The 19,279-nt window shown below is 36.0% G+C and overlaps 1 protein-coding gene across 1 annotated transcript; it reads left to right on the plus strand.

Annotated features, from left to right (window-relative positions):
• Positions 1-17,322: 17,322 nt before the first annotated feature.
• LOC141666334 (uncharacterized) lies at positions 17,323-18,183 on the plus strand. Its single transcript, XM_074472323.1, has one exon. The coding sequence runs from the start codon at positions 17,323-17,325 to the stop codon at positions 18,181-18,183; it is 861 nt and encodes a 286-aa protein (XP_074328424.1).
• The last annotated feature ends 1,096 nt before the right edge of the window (positions 18,184-19,279 follow it).

The raw sequence follows: 19,279 nt of genomic DNA on the forward strand, positions 1-19,279 counted from the left end.
ATGGTGCGTGAAGGCATTATCCTTGGGCATAAGGTCTCTAGCAAGGGTCTGGAGGTGGACAAGGCCAAGGTGGGAGTCATTGAAAATCTTCCCCCACCTAATTCTGTGAAAGGAATCCGTAGTTTTCTTGGTCATGCGGGTTTTTATCGGTGATTCATCAAGGACTTTTCAAAGATATCTAAGCCGTTGTGCAATTTGCTTGAGAAAGATGTGCCTTTCAAATTTGATGATGAATGTTTGGCAGCATTCGAGACTCTCAAGAAGAGTTTGATCACTGTACCAGTTATTACAGCACCAGATTGGATAGAACCGTTTGAGATGATGTGTGATGCGAGTGATTATGCGGTAGGTGCAGTTCTGGGACAGCGCAAGAAAAATCTCTTCCATGTGGTCTACTATGCGAGTAAGACTTTAAATGGTGCCCAATTGAACTACACCACTACTGAGAAGGAGCTTTTGGCTATAGTCTTTGGTTTTGAGAAATTTCGATCTTATCTGTTTGGTACGAAAGTAACAGTGTTCACTGATCATGCAGCTATTCGCTATCTGGTTTCTAAGAAGGATTCGAAGCCGAGACTCATTCGTTGGGTGCTTTTACTTCAGGAATTTGAGTTAGAGATCAAAGATAGAAAAGGTACTGAGAATCAAGTAGCTGACCATCTCTCTAGGTTGGAGAATCTCGATTCTACTTCACAAGATAGGACGTTAATCAATGAATCTTTTCTGGATGAGCAGTTGTTTGCAATTCAGGAGGAAGAACCATGGTTTGCAGATATTGTAAACTATCTTGTCAGCAATATAATGCCTCCTAATTTGACATCCGCTCAAAAGAAGAAGTTTCTGCATGAGGTGAAGTGGTATATGTGGGATGAACCATATTTGTTTAGACAGGGAGCTGACCAGATAATCAGGAGATGTATCCCGTTCTGTGAGACGGAGGGGATATTACGAGACTGCCATTCCACGGTTTATGGTGGACACTATGGTGGTGAGAAGACGGCAGCTCGTATTTTGCAAGCAGGCTTTTTCTGGCCTACTTTATTCAAGGATGCTCATCAGTTTGTTTTAAGGTGTGATCGTTTCCAAAGAGTGGGAAATTTGTCAAGGAAGGATGAAATGCCATTAAATGTGATGCTTGAAGTCGAGGTCTTTGATGTATGGGGAATTGATTTCATGGGGCCTTTTATCTCGTCTGGCAATAATCAGTACATCTTGCTGGCAGTCGATTATGTCTCAAAATGGGTCGAAGTTAAAGCTTTACCGACAAATGATGCAAAGGCAGTGCTAAATTTTCTTCATAAGCAAATTTTCACAAGGTTTGGAACACCTCGGGTAATCATAAGTGATGAAGGATCGCATTTTTGCAACCGTAAGTTCACTTCTATGATGCAGCGTTATAATGTGAATCATCGAGTAGCTACTGCATATCATCCGCAAACAAATGGTCAAGCGGAAGTGTCTAACAGAGAGATAAAGCGCATTCTAGAGAAGGTTGTTTGTCCGTCAAGGAAGGATTGGTCTTTAAAGCTCGACGAAGCTGTTTGGGCTTACAGAACAGCATACAAAACTCCACTTGGGATGTCACCATTTCAGTTGGTGTACGGTAAGGGATGTCATCTACCTGCGGAGCTTGAGCATAAGGCCTACTGGGCATTGAAGAAGTTGAACCTGGATTTAGATACAGCTGGTAAGAAAAGAATGCTTCAGCTTAATGAACTTGATGAATTTTGATTTCAAGCGTACGAAAATAACAAAATGTATAAGGAAAAGGTGAAGAGGTGGCACGATAGGAAGCTGCATCCAAAGTTATTTGTGCCAGGGCAACAAGTTCTCTTATTCAACTCTCGGCTCCGACTTTTTCCGGGAAAGTTGAAATCAAGGTGGTCTGGACCTTTTATTGTCAAAACTGTGTTTCCACATGGAGCGGTGGAAATTTTTGAGAATGAACCGGACCAAGCATTCAAGGTTAATGGTCAGCGGTTGAAGCACTACTATGGGGACATGGCAAACCGAGAAGTGGTTAGTGCCATTTTGTTGACTACTTGAGAAGGGTACGAAATGTCAAGCTAATGACGAAAAAGAAGCGCTGCGTGGGAGGCAACCCATGAATTGTTGTTACAGGAACCCTTAGAAGTTAATAACCTATCCAAAAACACAAAAAAATCAGAAAACAGGGGCTGAAAAAAAAAATTCCAGTGACCCCCTGAGCGCCCGCTCAGCTTTGCTGAGCGACCGCTCAGGGGTCGAGTACCAGAATTTTTTTTACAGTTCAGAAAGAAAAAAAAAACACAAAAACAGTTTTAGCCCATAAACCCACGATTTGTTCCCACTACCCCATCATTTTACTCCTTAATTCCCAAACCCTAATCTAATTCACACCCTATATATACATACACCTATCCTACATATCTCCCACAAAACTTCCTACACTTAAACCCTCTCACAAACATAAAAAATCAGTTCTTACACACTTTTATTCACGAATCAATGGCACCCAAGAGAGCACGCACTATTGACAACAGCAGCACAGTTCCTACTGCTGATTCATCAAGGGGTACTGCTGCAAGGCCTCGGTTAACTGACAGAGATGCGGAGGAGGAGTACACTAGGCTGTTGGGAAAGCCGATTCTGAAGTGCTGGGATGGTTGATGCCCAGTATAGGAGGCTTTCACGGCGGATGGATGCCATGTATGAGACGCAGAGCAGGTTTGCTCAGGAGCTCACCCTTGCGTTAGGGACTGCTTTTCGAGGCCTTGGAGCTGATATCCAGTGGCCAGTTTTTGGTGAGGACTCTGTATACCCGTCGCCTGATACTCCACCCACTGAGGGTGATGATGATGATGACTCCGAGTAGGTATACCCTGTGTTCCTTTCTACTACTTTCACTGAGGACAGTGAAGATTTTTAGTTTGGGGGTGGTAGTTAAGGAATATTGTGTGTGTGTCATTTAGTTGCATATTCATGATAGTTTAGTTCATATAGTTGCATAATTTATGCCATATAGTTTTTTTATATAAATGTCATGTAGCTCATGCATTTACCATGATCCCTTTTGCAATGATTTATCGACTGAATTGTGATATTGATGCGAGTGTAGTGATAGCATTAAAGTGATATTAAGTTGTGTAGGTTGATATGCATGCTAGAAACAATTGTAAGTCCACTAAGTCTTAAAGAATGCGTAAGGGTTAGATTGTTGTTATGATTTGGTTGTTTTCAAGGTCAATCCACTTATTATGCTTAGAATTCGATTATAGGTTCTTAGTGATAAAAACATGAAAAAGAAAAAATTTTGGAGAAAAAAATATGGAAGTTGTTGCTAGTTGTGGCTAGGCGTCAAATGGCTAGTAGCCGGCTCGCATATGGTGCGAGTAGTCTAGGGTTGAGCAAGATGGAGCGAAACGCACTTGCTCAGAAGTATAAAATAAAATAAAAAGAAAAAAAAAATTTGCATAATTGATCAAGAGTGGGCTCTTTGGTATTCGAGTTATTAAGTTCTTAGGGGACTTTGTGCCTAGTGACCTAAGGCTTTTAGAGTCTGGGATCCGCTAACCTAACGCTCGTTACATGGATACCATTGTATAAGTCTTTTGTGGACCTCACTCATTGCACGGTCAAATAAGCATTTGAGTTGTAAATAAAAAAACACGATTCCGTAGTAAGCTCCAGAGTTCTTGTAGTGTTGAATATCACTTTGTACCTAGAATTTTTTATTCTTTGTATAATCGTAGGATTGCCTTGAGGATAGTCTAGTCATAGTAATTGGTCTAATTCCGAAGCATATCTGTTAAGCATTTGCACACACCACGTTTCTGGCTGTATGTCCGTTTGCATGAGTTTATTGATCTTTAGTTGTCTAACTGCATTCGTTGAGATGTGACAATTTGGTTGGTTAATTGTAGTAAGGGGGATCGCTGCATTTTCATATAGATTGCATTCATGCATGTTTTTATTTATTTTTGAGTCTGTGACGCTTGAGGACAAGCATCGATTTAAGTTTGGGGGTGTGATAAGTGGCATTTTATACCACTTAGAACGTCTTAAAATGGCTTAAATTGGTGTCTTAAAATCGAGTATTTTGTGTATTTGATGCATTTTTCTAGTGTTTATGCATTTCAGGGTTTTAGTTGCATTTCGGGGGAGGAATCATCAAGAATGAGCCTTGGCATGTGTTCACCATTGCGAGAGGAAAGAAACGGGCAGATTACGGCGAAGAAATGGAGCGAAATCAGAATTTTTCCAGTAGAGGTCTGAGCGCCCGCTCAGCATTGCTGAGCGCCCGCTCAGCATTGCTGAGCGCCCGCTCAGCATTGCTGAGCGGCCGTGCAGCAAGCTGAGCGCCCGCTCAGCTATGCTGAGCGGCCGCGCAGGGTCGGGAAAAAAGACAGTTTATTTTAGGACTTCTACTTCTGTTTGGTTTCCACTTCTATGTAATCTGAGTTTTATGGCACTATTATATAAGTAGATTTGAGACGTTTTCACAAGCGGTGGATTGAAGAAGATTGTGTTTTTACGCAAGGAGCGAAGGAGATAAGGAAGAAGACCGATTTAGCACACCGCAACGAAGAGGAAGCATATATTCTTGTGATTCTTGTTTCGTTGTAACGTTGGATGCTAGTTTTCTTGCTTTGAACTTATTTACTCTTGTGACGTACTCTGTTTTAATATAATTAGTTTAGTTATTATTTTCTTGTGTTTGTTTATCATGATTTCATATGAACCCATGATGACGATAAGTGCTATTATGGGCTAATCGTGATCATGGGGTTGCAACGGATTTATTATGGAATTCTTTAGTTAAGTGTTTAATACTTTAGTGTGTGATGATTGTATGATATCTAGTATTGGTTGTGCGTATTCGTCTTATGTGCGTCGCGAACATATAAGATAGGGTGTTAATCTCTTGTGAAGCGACGGTGGATCTTGAGATTTAGAACTTGCCATGCTAGCATAGGTTCATGTACGTTGTGCATGATTAGTGGGTAAATCTAACAGTTTTATTTGCCCTATGTAATCAAAAGGAATAACTTGTGCTTAAATCGTTGTGTTGTCAATTTCTGTAGACATATGGGAACTCAACATAATTGATGACTATTCAACTTCTATCTTAATTGTGGATGCTTGGTAGAATGGTATTAGTACAATGAAAGTTGGCTTTTATCAGTTTCGTGTTATTCGATTAATATCATCACTGTCACATGCTAAAGGTAATAACAATGGCTATAGAAGGAAGTAATAATGAAGTTGTGATCTCATGAGTGTTTATTTATTGATAAATTGAAGTGTTAGTTAAGTGATTAATTAAGTAGTTAATTGTAGTTAATATTTAATCAACAATTTTAAGTGTTAGTATCTTAACATTGAGAAGTAATCATACATTGGTGAGTGAGTTTAATTAGACAATAATTTAGTCTGAGTCTCTGAGGGAACGAACTAGAAAGTATTCTATATTACTTGCGAATGCTTATACTTGCGTGAATATTAGTGCGTGTTTTCGCCCTAACAGACTCAATTAAACCCCAAATTGAAGAACACCTTCAATTAATCAAACCCCATCTACGAGAGAGGCTTTTGAGGACAAGACTGGAGAGGCTTTTGAGAGAAAAGGAACTCAAGAAATCCAACAGGTCACTCAATATAAATGAGGAAGAAGGGAAAGATTTTAAAGGGGATAATGGCACTATCAAGAATTGCTTCCGCTACCAAAACCAACGCCGCCCCCTCTCCGTCTCCATCTCTCACCATTCATTTATTCAGGTACTAATTATTACACACACTCTTGCCTTTTATATTGTGCTATTACATTTATTATTTACACACAGTGATGATATTTGTGTATGTTTTGTAGTTGTCCGGTTGAAATAAGTTCGATGCAACCCTATCACATGACCACTGATCTCCTTTGATGACTTCTATGCTTAAACTTTCGAGAGTTCGAGAGCCGGTTACGGTTGGCTCCCCGAAGGTATTTTCTTTTTTCATCCTTTTTTGGTGAAAATAGGTTTATGTAGTTTGTTTCAATTTCTGATGTTAAGAATAGCTCTTGCGTGTTTCAGCAATAGGAACTTTTTTCGATAGTTATTATTGTATGCTTATTCGTGATTTGGAATTGGAGTGCGTAGCTTAACAGTTTTTGATGATTTTGTGTAAATGTGTATGTTTGTGTATGCTTATGTGTGGTGCCCTTTCTTTATAATTTTGAATTGGCTATTAAAAACACGAATTGTTGTATCAGCTCTAGTAATTGTTGGAGGCCATGTCACTAGTTTTTTGTCCATTAAGTTTCCAGAAAGAAACTGATTACATGTTTTATATATTGTGAAACCATTTAACTCTGATACAGTTTATGAGCTGGTGGGGAGGGCCTCGATAATGAGCATGAAAGGAAAATGAAAGTCTGGAGCCATTAGTATTTCTGGTTAGTTCATTTTTGAGGTGTATGTAATATAATTTCGTAGTATTCGAAAATCAAACTTTTACTTTGTCGTATTATTTGACAGTTGTAATGATATTACATGCAGCAGTAGCTCTATCTACCAGAGCTGCTCTTCTGCAAGGAATGATCCCAGAATTTTCGTGGTTTATCGACGAGCCATAGCCACTTTAGTTATTGACAACTACTGGCTCATAGTTTGTTTACTGCTCTTTGGTAGCAATTGCTGCTGGCCACTATGGCTAATTGTGCAGGTATTTAATCATCCTACGGGTTATATATATTATTTTAGTAGGAATTGCTAAACTTACAGTAGGATGATTAAAATGGCTACTATCAGATTGTGAATAATGAATGAGGTTCTCGTATTATTCAGGGATTTATCATTCAATAATCTCAGTGGTCCTGTACCTATGTTTTCAGCAAGAACATTCAAGTATGCATGTTGCTCCTTATTTAGTTTAAATTGTTCACAGAAGATATGGGTACAATTGGTGTAGTCTTCTATTTATTCATCAGTTTGCTAAAGTGTGTTTGATTTCTTTTTGCTTTCACATAATTTTCCTTTCTATAGTTTTCTGGGGAACACTTTGATTTGTGGAAGCCATGTCCATGAAGGTTGCTCTGGATCAGTCACTCTTGTTCCTCTTTCATTTTCCCTAAATTCTTCCTCCGTTATCAATTCCGAACTTTTGTAATCTTCATATAAGAATGGCCTAACATCAAACTACATATAAGTAATTGGCGGGTATTGAGATCTGAGTAAGTAGTCAGATTGATTGCTACCAGAGAAAAAGCAAGGATGAATATTTGATGGTACATTAGATTTCCTTTTCCTAGAATACCACCAATATGCTCATGATGTATACAAATACTTGTGGGACATTATAAATTTTGAGTCTGGAAACCTACTCAGTCTCTAGCAGATTGGTAGTTATATAAACTTGGAAAGTAAACAAAATTAAAATGCTTGAATGTGTCATGGATTTTAACTTGCAAATCATGCATTTCAACTAAATTATGAATTTTGTAGGTAAATTATATAAGGAATCTGGAGTAGACGGTGTAAAGGCAGGCAGGTTCGAAAGTAAATCATATGTTACTTTACCATTGTTAGAAATTGAATATATACCTAAATAATATGGTAGTAATAATTTTATAGGTCTGCTGGCACAGAATCATATGCAGACTCAGTGGCTCTTCTCAAGAAGAAGGAAGCCCCTGCCAAATCCGCAGAAAATACCCCAACTGGTAAGGGAAAGCAAGTAATGTGGATTGGATGATCCATTCTCCTCTTATTTAAATAACATATTTTCTTTGATGTCGAAGTTCTATAAATGTAGCCATGCTGGCTTGAGCAGAGTGTATTGTATATTTGCTGATTTTGAACCTTGTAACAGTCTCTTAGTGAGCTGAACCCACATCTTGAGCCAACTGAAGATGTGCAGTTTTATGTAATAAACTACTACTGATATTGCATTCAGAGTTTAATTCTCAAATAAACAGACTAGTTTAATAATCTCATATACATAATATACATTGACAAGGGTTACACTCGAGTAAGAACCAAAGTATTGGTAGAACAAAAATTGCAGAACCACTACCAAGACCAAGCGGACAATTTAGTTTGTTGACTGGTGCCCAACTGGATTCATACACTTTTATAGAGGATATCTATATATCATTTTATTGGTGTAGATAATAATATAAAAAAAATATTATATGTGATAAATATAATATAATAGAAATTGTAAATTCTATAATAGAAATTGTAAATCAATTTAACAAAAAACGTCACTCATTTTTATTCATATTAATTTTTTTTTACGAACAAGCGAAAGATATAATAAAATATTGTAACACAGTCATAACAGACCTTTGAATTAATCTAATTGTGAAACAAAAAATAAGCTAAACAAATAGTCGATTCAATTTCAAATCGCTTAACACATACAATATTCAAAATTTTCAATGTAAAAAGTATTACATGGACATCTCGAGCAATCCAACTTACACCAATTGTGAAACTAGTAACATCACAATTAACCTTCACATAACCATCATCAATAACCCCATATTGAGAACTATCACTTCCATCAACTGATAATATAATTCGAACATGGATACAATACTTTCTTTGAGGGTTAGAAGGAGCCTTACTGAAGAATATCATGACTCCCTACAGTTTCCGCAGCAGTATCAATTGATTCCTATAATATATTACAAATGAATTTATTAAAAGAAATATGCCTGACTAGTACTCCCAGAGGAATTAGCTTCATTGCTAGGATTGTTCATTGCATGTAGTGAGAATACAGTTGAAAATGTAGTGGATTTTGTTCGCTGGGGATCTATATACCACAAAAATATTGATGCCTCTAATTTTAGTATACCAATACCAAGGCTGGGTTGTAGTTGTATATGAACCTAGAAATATGAACCTTGACACTGGTTAGAATAGCATACTCAACAGCCGAATCAACGTCAATTATATCGTGATTTACAACCTGCGTTAAATTGGGCTCTTAGTTGTGAAGTTATACTTGTATAATTTATCTCTGCATATGGAATTACTAAAACCAGAGGCATCATATTCTTGTAGTTTATTGATCCTAGTGGAATAAATTCCACTATGAGTTCAATTATAAAATCCCCGTTATATACAAGTCAACAACCATAATAATTGAGTTAATTCCTCAAGTGGTACTTGTCAAGTTTCATGTAGCACTTCTAATGGGGACATGCAGCAGCAGCCAGGTGAAACACACCAAATGCATCGGGTATAAGCGCAGCACATGTAATAATTGCTAAAAATGATTAAATCCAATGCACGAGACAAATTTAAAGAACTTACTAAAACTTCCACCAAACTAAGAGAAAACACGAAATAGCACATATAGCTCATGTGTCCATTGTAGGTGAGGCTTACTTAGTCAAAACAATGAATGGTCTAACTAGAAGATTTGAAACTCCTCTTCAGCTCTCTATTCTTATTGCGGTGCTCGCTTGTACTATTCCCGCTGTTGCAACACAATTGGATCACCCAACCTTTGATTCAAGTGTTGCACAAGGGGCTTGATGGTAGTGTTGCACATGGGGAGCTTGATCATAAAGTGCCAATTGTTTGAACCATTTTATCATCAAGCTCCCAATGTGCAGCACTATCATCAAGCCCCCCTGTACAGCACTTGAATCAAGGGTTGGGTGACCCAATTGTGTGGCAACAGCGAGAACAGTAAAGGTTGGAACCGTAGCAAGAGCAAAGAGCTGAAGAGGAGGTTCAAGTTATCCGGTTAGATCATTCATTATTTTAATTGTGTAAGCCTCACCTACATTGGACACGAGAGCTACACGCATGATTTGTTCGTGTTGTGTTTGAGCTCGGTGAAGGTTTTAGTAAAGTATTTAAATCTTTATCATACACTGGAATTTTTTTCTAATTTTTTTTTGCTAAATTAGAAATTACAATTGATACAATTTCAAGATTGATCTAGACATCATACATGTATAAGCTGTTACCGAAAAATTTTACAATTGTAATCATTATCCTACCTAGAAAGTATCGAATGATGATCTATTTAAAAAGTAAAGTTATATAGGTATATCCACGCATGCGACCACGGAGATCTTAATTTGGTGATAAAAAATTAATTACTCCAATGACATCCCACGGATCAAGATCCAGATCTGTTCAAAATGGGAAGGAAGAATGGGAACATCAAATAATTTTAAGAAATATGGCTAATGAAGAAATGGGAAGATCAATTAATCTAGTAATATAAAATCAATTAAATATTACCACATACCTAGTACAGAAGATCATCGATATTGAAAAGGACAAAGCTACCCGCGGCGAAGTGATGATTAAGACCACAAACCCTGTTCTCACAAACTTATTCTATTTATACTACAATGTCGCGTGGTTGTAGCCCACGGTATGGGCTGAATGGTTCTAGAAGTGGGCTTCAACACTGTTTGGGCTAAAATAATTTGTCATCCTATTTTAGTTTTGGACTCATTCTATTATAAGATACGAGCGGATTACTAATCATAATTCTGAATGAGATGGAGTCAAGTGACATAAAAGACTCCTGACGGATGATCAACCAACCTCCCGACCGGATGATCAACATAGCTCCCGACGGATGACAAGCATAGTCCTGACGGATGATCAAATTCAAATATTTGTTGACAATGACAACACAGTCACATGCGTTGGGTATTTGCAAAAGGAATGTGGCAGCCTGTTTAACAGAATTTTGAGAATAAAGAAGCATTACCATTTCCATGCAATTGTGAAGATATTCAAAGATGCTGGAATAGAGTAATGAAGTAGCATAGAGTTAGACTAGATATGTTTTGTTTTATTATCTTGTCTTATTGTCATGTAAACTTGGTAATATATAAACCAAGTGTATCAAGTAGAACAACAATCGAACTAAGCACACACATTTTCAGAGAAACATTTTCAAGCTGTATTATGTAAGCATTTCTTTGTAGTCTTAGTTGTTCAAACTTGTAATGAGCTGTGAGCTATTCAAAGTTTCACAGGGTTCTCATCTGATATTCATATAACTCTGGTGGATACATTCAAATCCACCAGAAAGTTTTAAAAGCTTGTGTTTTTATTACTTTGTGTTTTAATTTATATAATTCTTTCATTCCGCACTCTACAAATCAAACACTTATATATTCAGTTAGAACAGTTTTTAAAATCTTGAAAAAGTAGCCAGAATTACATTCAACCCCCCTTCTGTAATTCTTGTTATATTGTTAGGGAATAACAATTGGTATCAGAGTAAGCTTTTGAAGTACAAAGAGTGTAAAGATTACAACAAACAACAAGATGAACAAGAAGGATATTGGAGTTAAAATTCCTTTTTCTGGACAAAGATAATAATCACCACTGGAAGGTGAAGATGCACCTATATCTTCTTTCCCAAGATGAGGCCTATGTGGATTTCATAGAGAGAGGTCCTCATGTACCAATGAGAGCTGCAACTGGCAATGAGCCATATGTTCCAAAACCAAGGCTTGAATGGTCAAACCCTGATATTGAGCAAGTCAGGATAGATAAGATGGCCATGAATATATTGTTCAATGGACTTGATGGTGATATGTTTGATAACATCATTAACTGTAAAACAGCCAAAGAGGTTTGGGATATAATCCAGATTATTTGTGATGGTACTGAGCAAGTAAGGGAGAATAAGATGCAGTTGCTAATTCAGCAATATGAGCACTTCTACTATGAAGATGGTGAGTTCCTCACTAATATATTTAGTAGATTTTAAAAGCTGCTAAATGCTCTGAAGTTGCATGGAAAAGTCTATCAAACAAAAGACTCTAACCTCGAGTTCCTGAGATCTCTTCCAAATGAGTGGAAGCCAATGACAGTCTCATTGAGAAATTCACAGGATTACAAGGAGTTCACCTAGGAGAGACTGTATGGCATCCTGAAAAAATATGAGCTTGAAATAGAGCAAGATGAAAGGATGGAGAACTCTAGGAAGAAAGGAGGGGCCATAGGACTGATTGTTGTGTTACATTTTTGTGTCATGTACTCAAATGTCAAACACAAAACTGACCCATTTAGGGTTCGTGGTCCTCCATTTTCGTGTCGTCCTCATGTAAAATAGAATATAAATATAAATTTAATTAAATAATTAAATAAATATAATATTATATTTTGAAGTTAAAAATTTACAAAATTATATAAAATTTATCTATTTAAATTATTTATAACTTGCAAACTTTATAAAACTATGTATTATTCTAAAAGTTAAATATACATATATTTGTTATAATTATAAAATATACATATTTAATTATAAATATAGTTTATTTCGTGTATTTCGTGTCATGTCGTGTACCCAAAGGGTAAATACAAATCTGACACTACATCTCGATCGTGTACCTCGTGTTCATGTATTTTTCGTATAGTGTACTCAAAATGTAAACACAAACACTAAATTTTCGTGTTGTGTGAAAAATTTCTGGGTCTACTTGTATGTTGGTCTATTACTTTCAAAATGAATCTGAGTGGTGTATTGTTTAAGAATAGTTGTGGTTGTACTTGAAATAATCCTTCATAAAAATTTGATCAGCTTTACTAGGATTTTATCACTGGTTCTGAAAGTCAGAAGGAGCTTAATAAAGCAGGAGCAAGGTTTTTGTTCGTGCATGCCTCTTTAGTATCCCTGTTTTAGAATTTACCCATTCATTGTACTTCCATGCACTGAGTATTTTGGCTTTTGAGAAGAAATGTGGTTATTTTGATACAACACCCTTATTTTTATCTAAATCTAAATCTGATAATTTGATGGAGATGTGGAGAATGTGGTGTTGGATGAAGATGTGGTGAATGTGGTAATTTTTGTTAAGATTTAACAATTACATAATGATGTTGATGAACGAACATATCATACAACTTAGTATGTCTACAGCTCCAATTACATGTATGTTAATAAAATTTGATAATAATTAATTAGGTACATGTTAGGTATGAGGTGCAACACAGGGAGGGTGAATGTGTTTTCTTTGCTTTCTTGATTATTTAAAAGTATTTTTGGCTTTTGTAACTTAACAGCTTGAACTGAATTTGCAGTGATAAAAGAATGAATGTAAAGACACAAGTAATCTATCAACAACTCACTTGATTTGTATTAAATCAAATTTGTTTGTGCTACAAATATGTATTCTTGAAAATAAGAACTCAGCTACTTCTCTTGAGAGAATACAAGATTTTCTAGATCTATTTTTGTTATTTCTAAACAAAGGACTAGTGACATGTTTTATAAATCAACATGCACAGTTTACAGAACTTGCACTAAAATAGACAAACACAATTTCTAGAGCTCATTTGTCTGTTTCTATTTCTAGTACAACATATCTATGTGTAATTTACTAGGTTTGTGACCCTCTTTTATCAGGTTCATCTTGGCCCTTGATCTTGCATTCTTCAAACTGCATTTATAGACTTTCCAATTCAGTGATAGAATTGTTTGCTGACTAATAATCTTGGATCTTCAAGTTGTTTGTATTCTGAATTTTGAGGCTGTTGTCGAAATCTCTTTTACTATATAGAGAAGTCACATATCGATAAGTAAAATGACTTATTGATATCTCTACTTCTCTATAAGTAATATGACTTATCGAGGTCTCCAGTTTTCTACAGGTAGATTAACTTGTCGATATCCCCAGTTCTCCACATAGGCTTTTAACTTGTCGATGTCTCCAGTTCTCTACAAGTAGATTTTGACTTATTGATATCTCCGGTTCTCTAAAAGTAAATTTTGACTTGTTGATATCTCCAATTCTCTACATAGTATTTTTGATTTGTCGATATCTTGATTTCTCTACAAGTAGATTGACTTGTCGATAACTCTTTGGACTTCTCTACAAGTCATTTTTGACTTCTCGACATACATCTCTATACTCCTTGATATGTGACTTGTCGATATCTTACTTAGAACATTTTTCCAAAACAAAATTATTCAAAACCAAACTTCTATACTTCTCTTTGAGGCATGATAAGGATTGATCTTCTTCCAGAGTTTATTCCTTAGCTTGATGGTTGTTCATAGAAAAATCTTTCAGTCTAATCTCTTTAGCATTTTAACAGACTCAAGAAATACAAATTCAAAATACAATAAGATTATCATACAACTAATTCTTAGGACTTTCAAAGTGACTTAGTCTTGTTATGTATAGGCATATCTAACACAACAATCTCCCTCAATTGTGAGAATATTATTTATCGCAAATTCATGCCTGATAACATAACAAACCCCAAGCTAAAATTAAAATAAAACTAACAGATTGACAAAGTACAGATTTTATACATTCTTGCAGTTACATTCAGAGTTGAATTTACAGAATTATCTAAATTTTTCATAACTTGGTTGTTCTCTAATCATATCCTTGAGTTTGACCAAGCACTCAAGTTGTTCAATTATCTCAGTTCCTCTTAGAGCTTCCATCAGTTTGATCCATTCATTTAGTGAGTAACTATCAAGATAATGTATTCTGTACCTTGATAATTTATGAGTCTTAGCATTTAGAAACACACTATTAACACTACTTAACCCTTTAGCCTTTAGCTCATTGGACCTTTGCTCAAACATCTCAATTTTCTTGGCATATTTCATCTCATTTGCTTCCCTCTCAGTGTTTTCTCTAGCATGCCTTTCATCTCTCTCTTAACCTTCCAGGTAATTCATCCTTCCTCATCATGGTAAAAGCATCCTTATTATTCATCAAATTGATTACTCTTTCAAGCTCTAGTGTTGAGTAGTTTTCAGTTACTTCTTTGTTGAGTAAGTTGAATGTACCATCTTTAAAGTAGATTCTCACCTCTCCTAAAGACTCTATTAGATTTTGACTATTTCTTTAGCTAATTGATTGTTATTCCATCCTTAATTGATTGATGTCATCCTTAAAGGATGACAACACCACTATCAATGATAAAGAAAACAACCCCTCGACCAATGATTTGAAAGTAGAAGAATGAGAGTATTGAGAATTGTTTGTTTAATGTCATGCTAAATTTGATGTGGATGGTTCTTTCCTATCAGTTGCAATAATCTTGTAAAAAATATGTCACAATCTTGTGATTGGTGGTTTGGTTGACTCACAGGGTGAAGAAAATCTAGTATTAATTTCATGACTTTGAATCCGCTACTCTGGGTTAAAAACCTTTTAAGTAAAATGTTGCTAGCTTTAATATTGCTATGTATAACACGCAACTAAAAAAGTTTCATCAAATTAAGTAGAGCCCTTAATTACATCATGAACCGTCAATATTGAAGATGAACGAGAAAACCCCAGCCGGTCATTTAAATGTATTTAAATGCTTGAAGTTTTTTTGAAATGTGACAAAACCTAGCTTGGTGTGGAGAGGAATCATATCAGCTAAGGAGCTGATTGAAGAAGGGAGTAGAATTAAGGTAGGCAATGGTACCTCCATAAACATATGGAACGATCCGTGGATTCCTGAGACTGACAATGCATACTTAACCACTCGTAGACCACAAGAGCTATTTAATGTTACTGTAAGCAACATTCTCAAAGATGAGGCCAAAGAATGGGACAGAGATCTCATACACGATCTTTTCAATGATGAGGATGCTAGGAGAATCCTGAAGATCCCGCTGAGTAAGAGGTATGAAGATGATTTGTGGTTTTGGATGGAGGATGAAAAAGGCAAGTATATAGTTAAAAGTGGCTATAGACTGCTATGTAGGACCTTCAATCAAAATATTGTTAGAGGATCAGATTTTGACTGGCTAAAACTTTGGGTGTTGCCTATTCCTCCTAAGGTAAAAAACTTTATATGGCGAGCTATTCAGGATAATCTTCCAACTCTATGTAATCTTCAGGAAAGACATGTAGAAGTTGCTTCTCTGTGTCCAGTGTGTAAACAGGCGGAAGAATATCTGGAGCATTTGTTATACAACTGCCCTTTTATTCAGAGATGTTGGGAGGAGCTGCAATTTATCATTAAGATCGAAGAGGAGATGCTGTTTAGACATTGGATATGTAAGGTATTTCAAACACGGGTAAACAAGGAAGTTAGAGTTTTCTGTGTCACGACATGGGGCATCTGGTCTCACAGGAATGCTGTTGTCTGGAGGAATTCTTATCAGACTCCTTCCATGGTAGTCGAGGGAGCATGTAATATGTTGTTTCAATGGAAACAAGCTCAAGATACAAGAGTCTCTGCGACTATAGCACAAAGTAGAGAAGGAAGTATAAGCTGGCAGAAGCCTCCTGATGGGTGGATAACCTGTAATGTGGACGCGACCACGAATGTGAACATGAACTATAGCTCATTTGGCTGTTTAATGAGAGATAGTGCTGGAACCTTTATTGCGGGATATGGAGGTCAAATGCAGGGGATCATAGACCCAAAGATTGCAAAAGTCATGGCTTTTAGAGAGGCACTTTCTTGGCTGAAGAACATGATAAGACTGGTGCTAAGGAACATGGTAAAACTGAGCACCAACACACAGAGGATTAATTCTCACATTTAGTTATAAAAATAACTACCTTGATCTCCAGCTCACATGACAGATCATCATGATAGTCAATCAAATACAAATGTAGAATAGAGAAAACAAGTATGAGTTAGTGAATCAAGATGTCTCTCTCAATCTCTCAAAAACTCTCGATCTCTCTCTCCTTTCTCTCTCACAGATAGTAGTCATCTCATTCACGAGATCTAATGTTCTAAGATCTTGTAATTAGTAAGTAGTAATCAGTGATGCTTAAGTTTTATTTCAGTGTGTAAACAATTGAATTAGATGTTGAAATACAAAGTAAATATTCTAGTGTTTCTTCAAGACAATTGAGTAATCAGAAAGTTTCGTCGATGAATTCTAAGATGGTATCAGAGCACCGAGTTACGATTCTGTATCGAGTAAGTGTTCTTGTTTGTGATTCCGTTGCGATTGTGCTCATTTCTTGAAGTATTGATTACAGATCGTTATCTGCACATTTTTCGTTGATTTCGATTACAGAGTGTTATATATGTATATTAGTTGTTTATTATCGATAATTTTTTGTTAATGATATTTGATATTGTTGATAATCTGATTCGACAGTAGTTGGTCAAATCTTTCTAAATTCTTGTTAATCTCAACAATTGTTCTTGATTGAGATTCTGGTTGTTATAACGATAAAACTTTGTTTCTCAAAATCGAAGATAATTCTGGTTGTTTTATCAAAACTGCAAGTTAGAAATGGCAGATACACAAAATACTGAATTAGAGTTAGATCCTTCTCAAAATTCTAGTTAACCTTTTCATCTTCATCCTTCGGATAATCCTGGTATGAAGCTTGTTTCCGTGAAGTTTGATGGAAATGGATTTGCTGATTGGAAATAATCAATGTTGATTAGTTTATCTGCTAAGAACAAAACAGGCTTTGTTGATGGTTCTATAACAAAACCTATTACTGCTGGTTCCACTTTGAGAGCATGGGAAAGATGCAATTCTATGATGATATCTTGGATGTTAGGAGTCTTAGATCAGAATATTGCTAGGAGTGTACTGTATTTCAAGACAGTAAGAGAAATATGGTTGAATTTAGAAGAGAGATATGGGACAGCTTCAGGAACAATGTTGTTCTCATTGCAACAATCTTTGTTTGAAATTAGGCAAGGTTCTGAGAACATATCAGGATACTATACTAAAATGAAGATGCTCTGGCATCAGTTAGATTCTCTGGATCCTCTACCAATATGTGGATGTACAAATTGTACATGTGAGATCAACAAGAAGTTGGTGAAATCTCAAGAGGACAGGAGACTAGTGGAATTTCTGATGAAACTGAATGAAGGGTTTGAAATTATAAGAGGAAACATTCTACTTATGAGTCCATTACCTTCAATTTCTCAAGCTTACAGGTTACTCTTACAGGAAGAAAGTCACAAGAGACTGTATCAAAATGTTAATATTTCTCAAGCTAATTCTGAGGATACAATGGCTTTTGGTTCTAGAAGAAACTTTGAAGATAGGTTCAAGTCACAAAATACTCAAAATAGACACAACTTTGGAGATACAAGAAGAACAAATTCTTTTTTCTGTGATCATTGTAAAATGACAGGTCATACCATGCAGAGGTGTTACAAGCTACATGGATATCCACCTAATGGAAGAAATGATAAGAGACAGGCAGCTGTTGTTCAAATTTCTGATGAAGAACCACATAAAGACCCACTTGATAATGTCTCATTCACAGCTGCATAATATCAGCAAATTCTTAAATTGATTGGGAAAGAAAAATTTCTGGATGATGACTCAGATGGAAGAAAATCAGCTAACATGGCAGGTAAATTTTGCTTTGTCTCATCTTCTGGAACTAAATGGATAGTAGACAGTGGAGCTACTGATCACATGTGTTGTGATCTCTCTCTATTTAAATCTCATGAGAAAATGCATGGAGCAGATAGTTTTATTACTATTCCAAATGGTAAACAAGTCAGAATTGATAAAAGTGGAGTTGTGGAATTGAATCATGATATAGTTTTCAAGGATGTACTCTATGTTCCAGAATTCAAATTTAATTTGGTCTCTATACCAAAAATTTGCAGAGATATGAGTTGTACTGTTACATGCACTAACAGTGATTGTTTCTTACAAGGTCCTTTAATGAGGCCACAACTTCTTGGTAGTTTCAAGAATGGACTTTATTATCTAGAAGATGACAAAGATCATGGATCTAGCACTTCTGCAGTTCTCCCTTCAATCTCAGCTCCAATTTCAGCCTGCAAAGCTTCTTTTTCTTCTCATGACAGCATTGTTAATAAAACAAAACTATGGCACCTCAGACTTGGGCACATGCCAATATCCTTGCTTCATCATGTTGGAAATATATTCTCTCAGAAATCATGTGGTTTGGATGGCATCTGTCAAATTTGTCCATTGTCTAAACAAACTAGAAATTCCTTTCCTACTAGTGTTAGCAAAAGTATTGTTGCTTTTCAGTTGATTTATGTAGACACATGGGGTCCTAATAGATTTAGTGATCATAATGGATGTAAATACTTCATGATAATTGTGGATGATTTTACAAGGATGACATGGGTATTCTTGATGAAGTTCAAATCTGAGATTGTGATTTTACTACAGAATTTCATTGCTTATATCAAGAAGCAGTTTAAGCAAGATGTTCAAATTATCAGAACTGATAATGCTATGGAACTATGTAAAGGGGAATTAAAATCCTTTTATCATAAACAGGGTATTGTACATCAGAGAACTTGTGTTTACACTCCACAACGGAATTGTGTTGTGGAGAGGAAACACAGACATTTATTAGAAACATCGAGAGCTTTATTTTTTC

This window comes from Apium graveolens, chromosome 6 (genome assembly GCF_009905375.1).
Source record: "Apium graveolens cultivar Ventura chromosome 6, ASM990537v1, whole genome shotgun sequence".
Taxonomy (NCBI): domain Eukaryota; kingdom Viridiplantae; phylum Streptophyta; class Magnoliopsida; order Apiales; family Apiaceae; genus Apium; species Apium graveolens.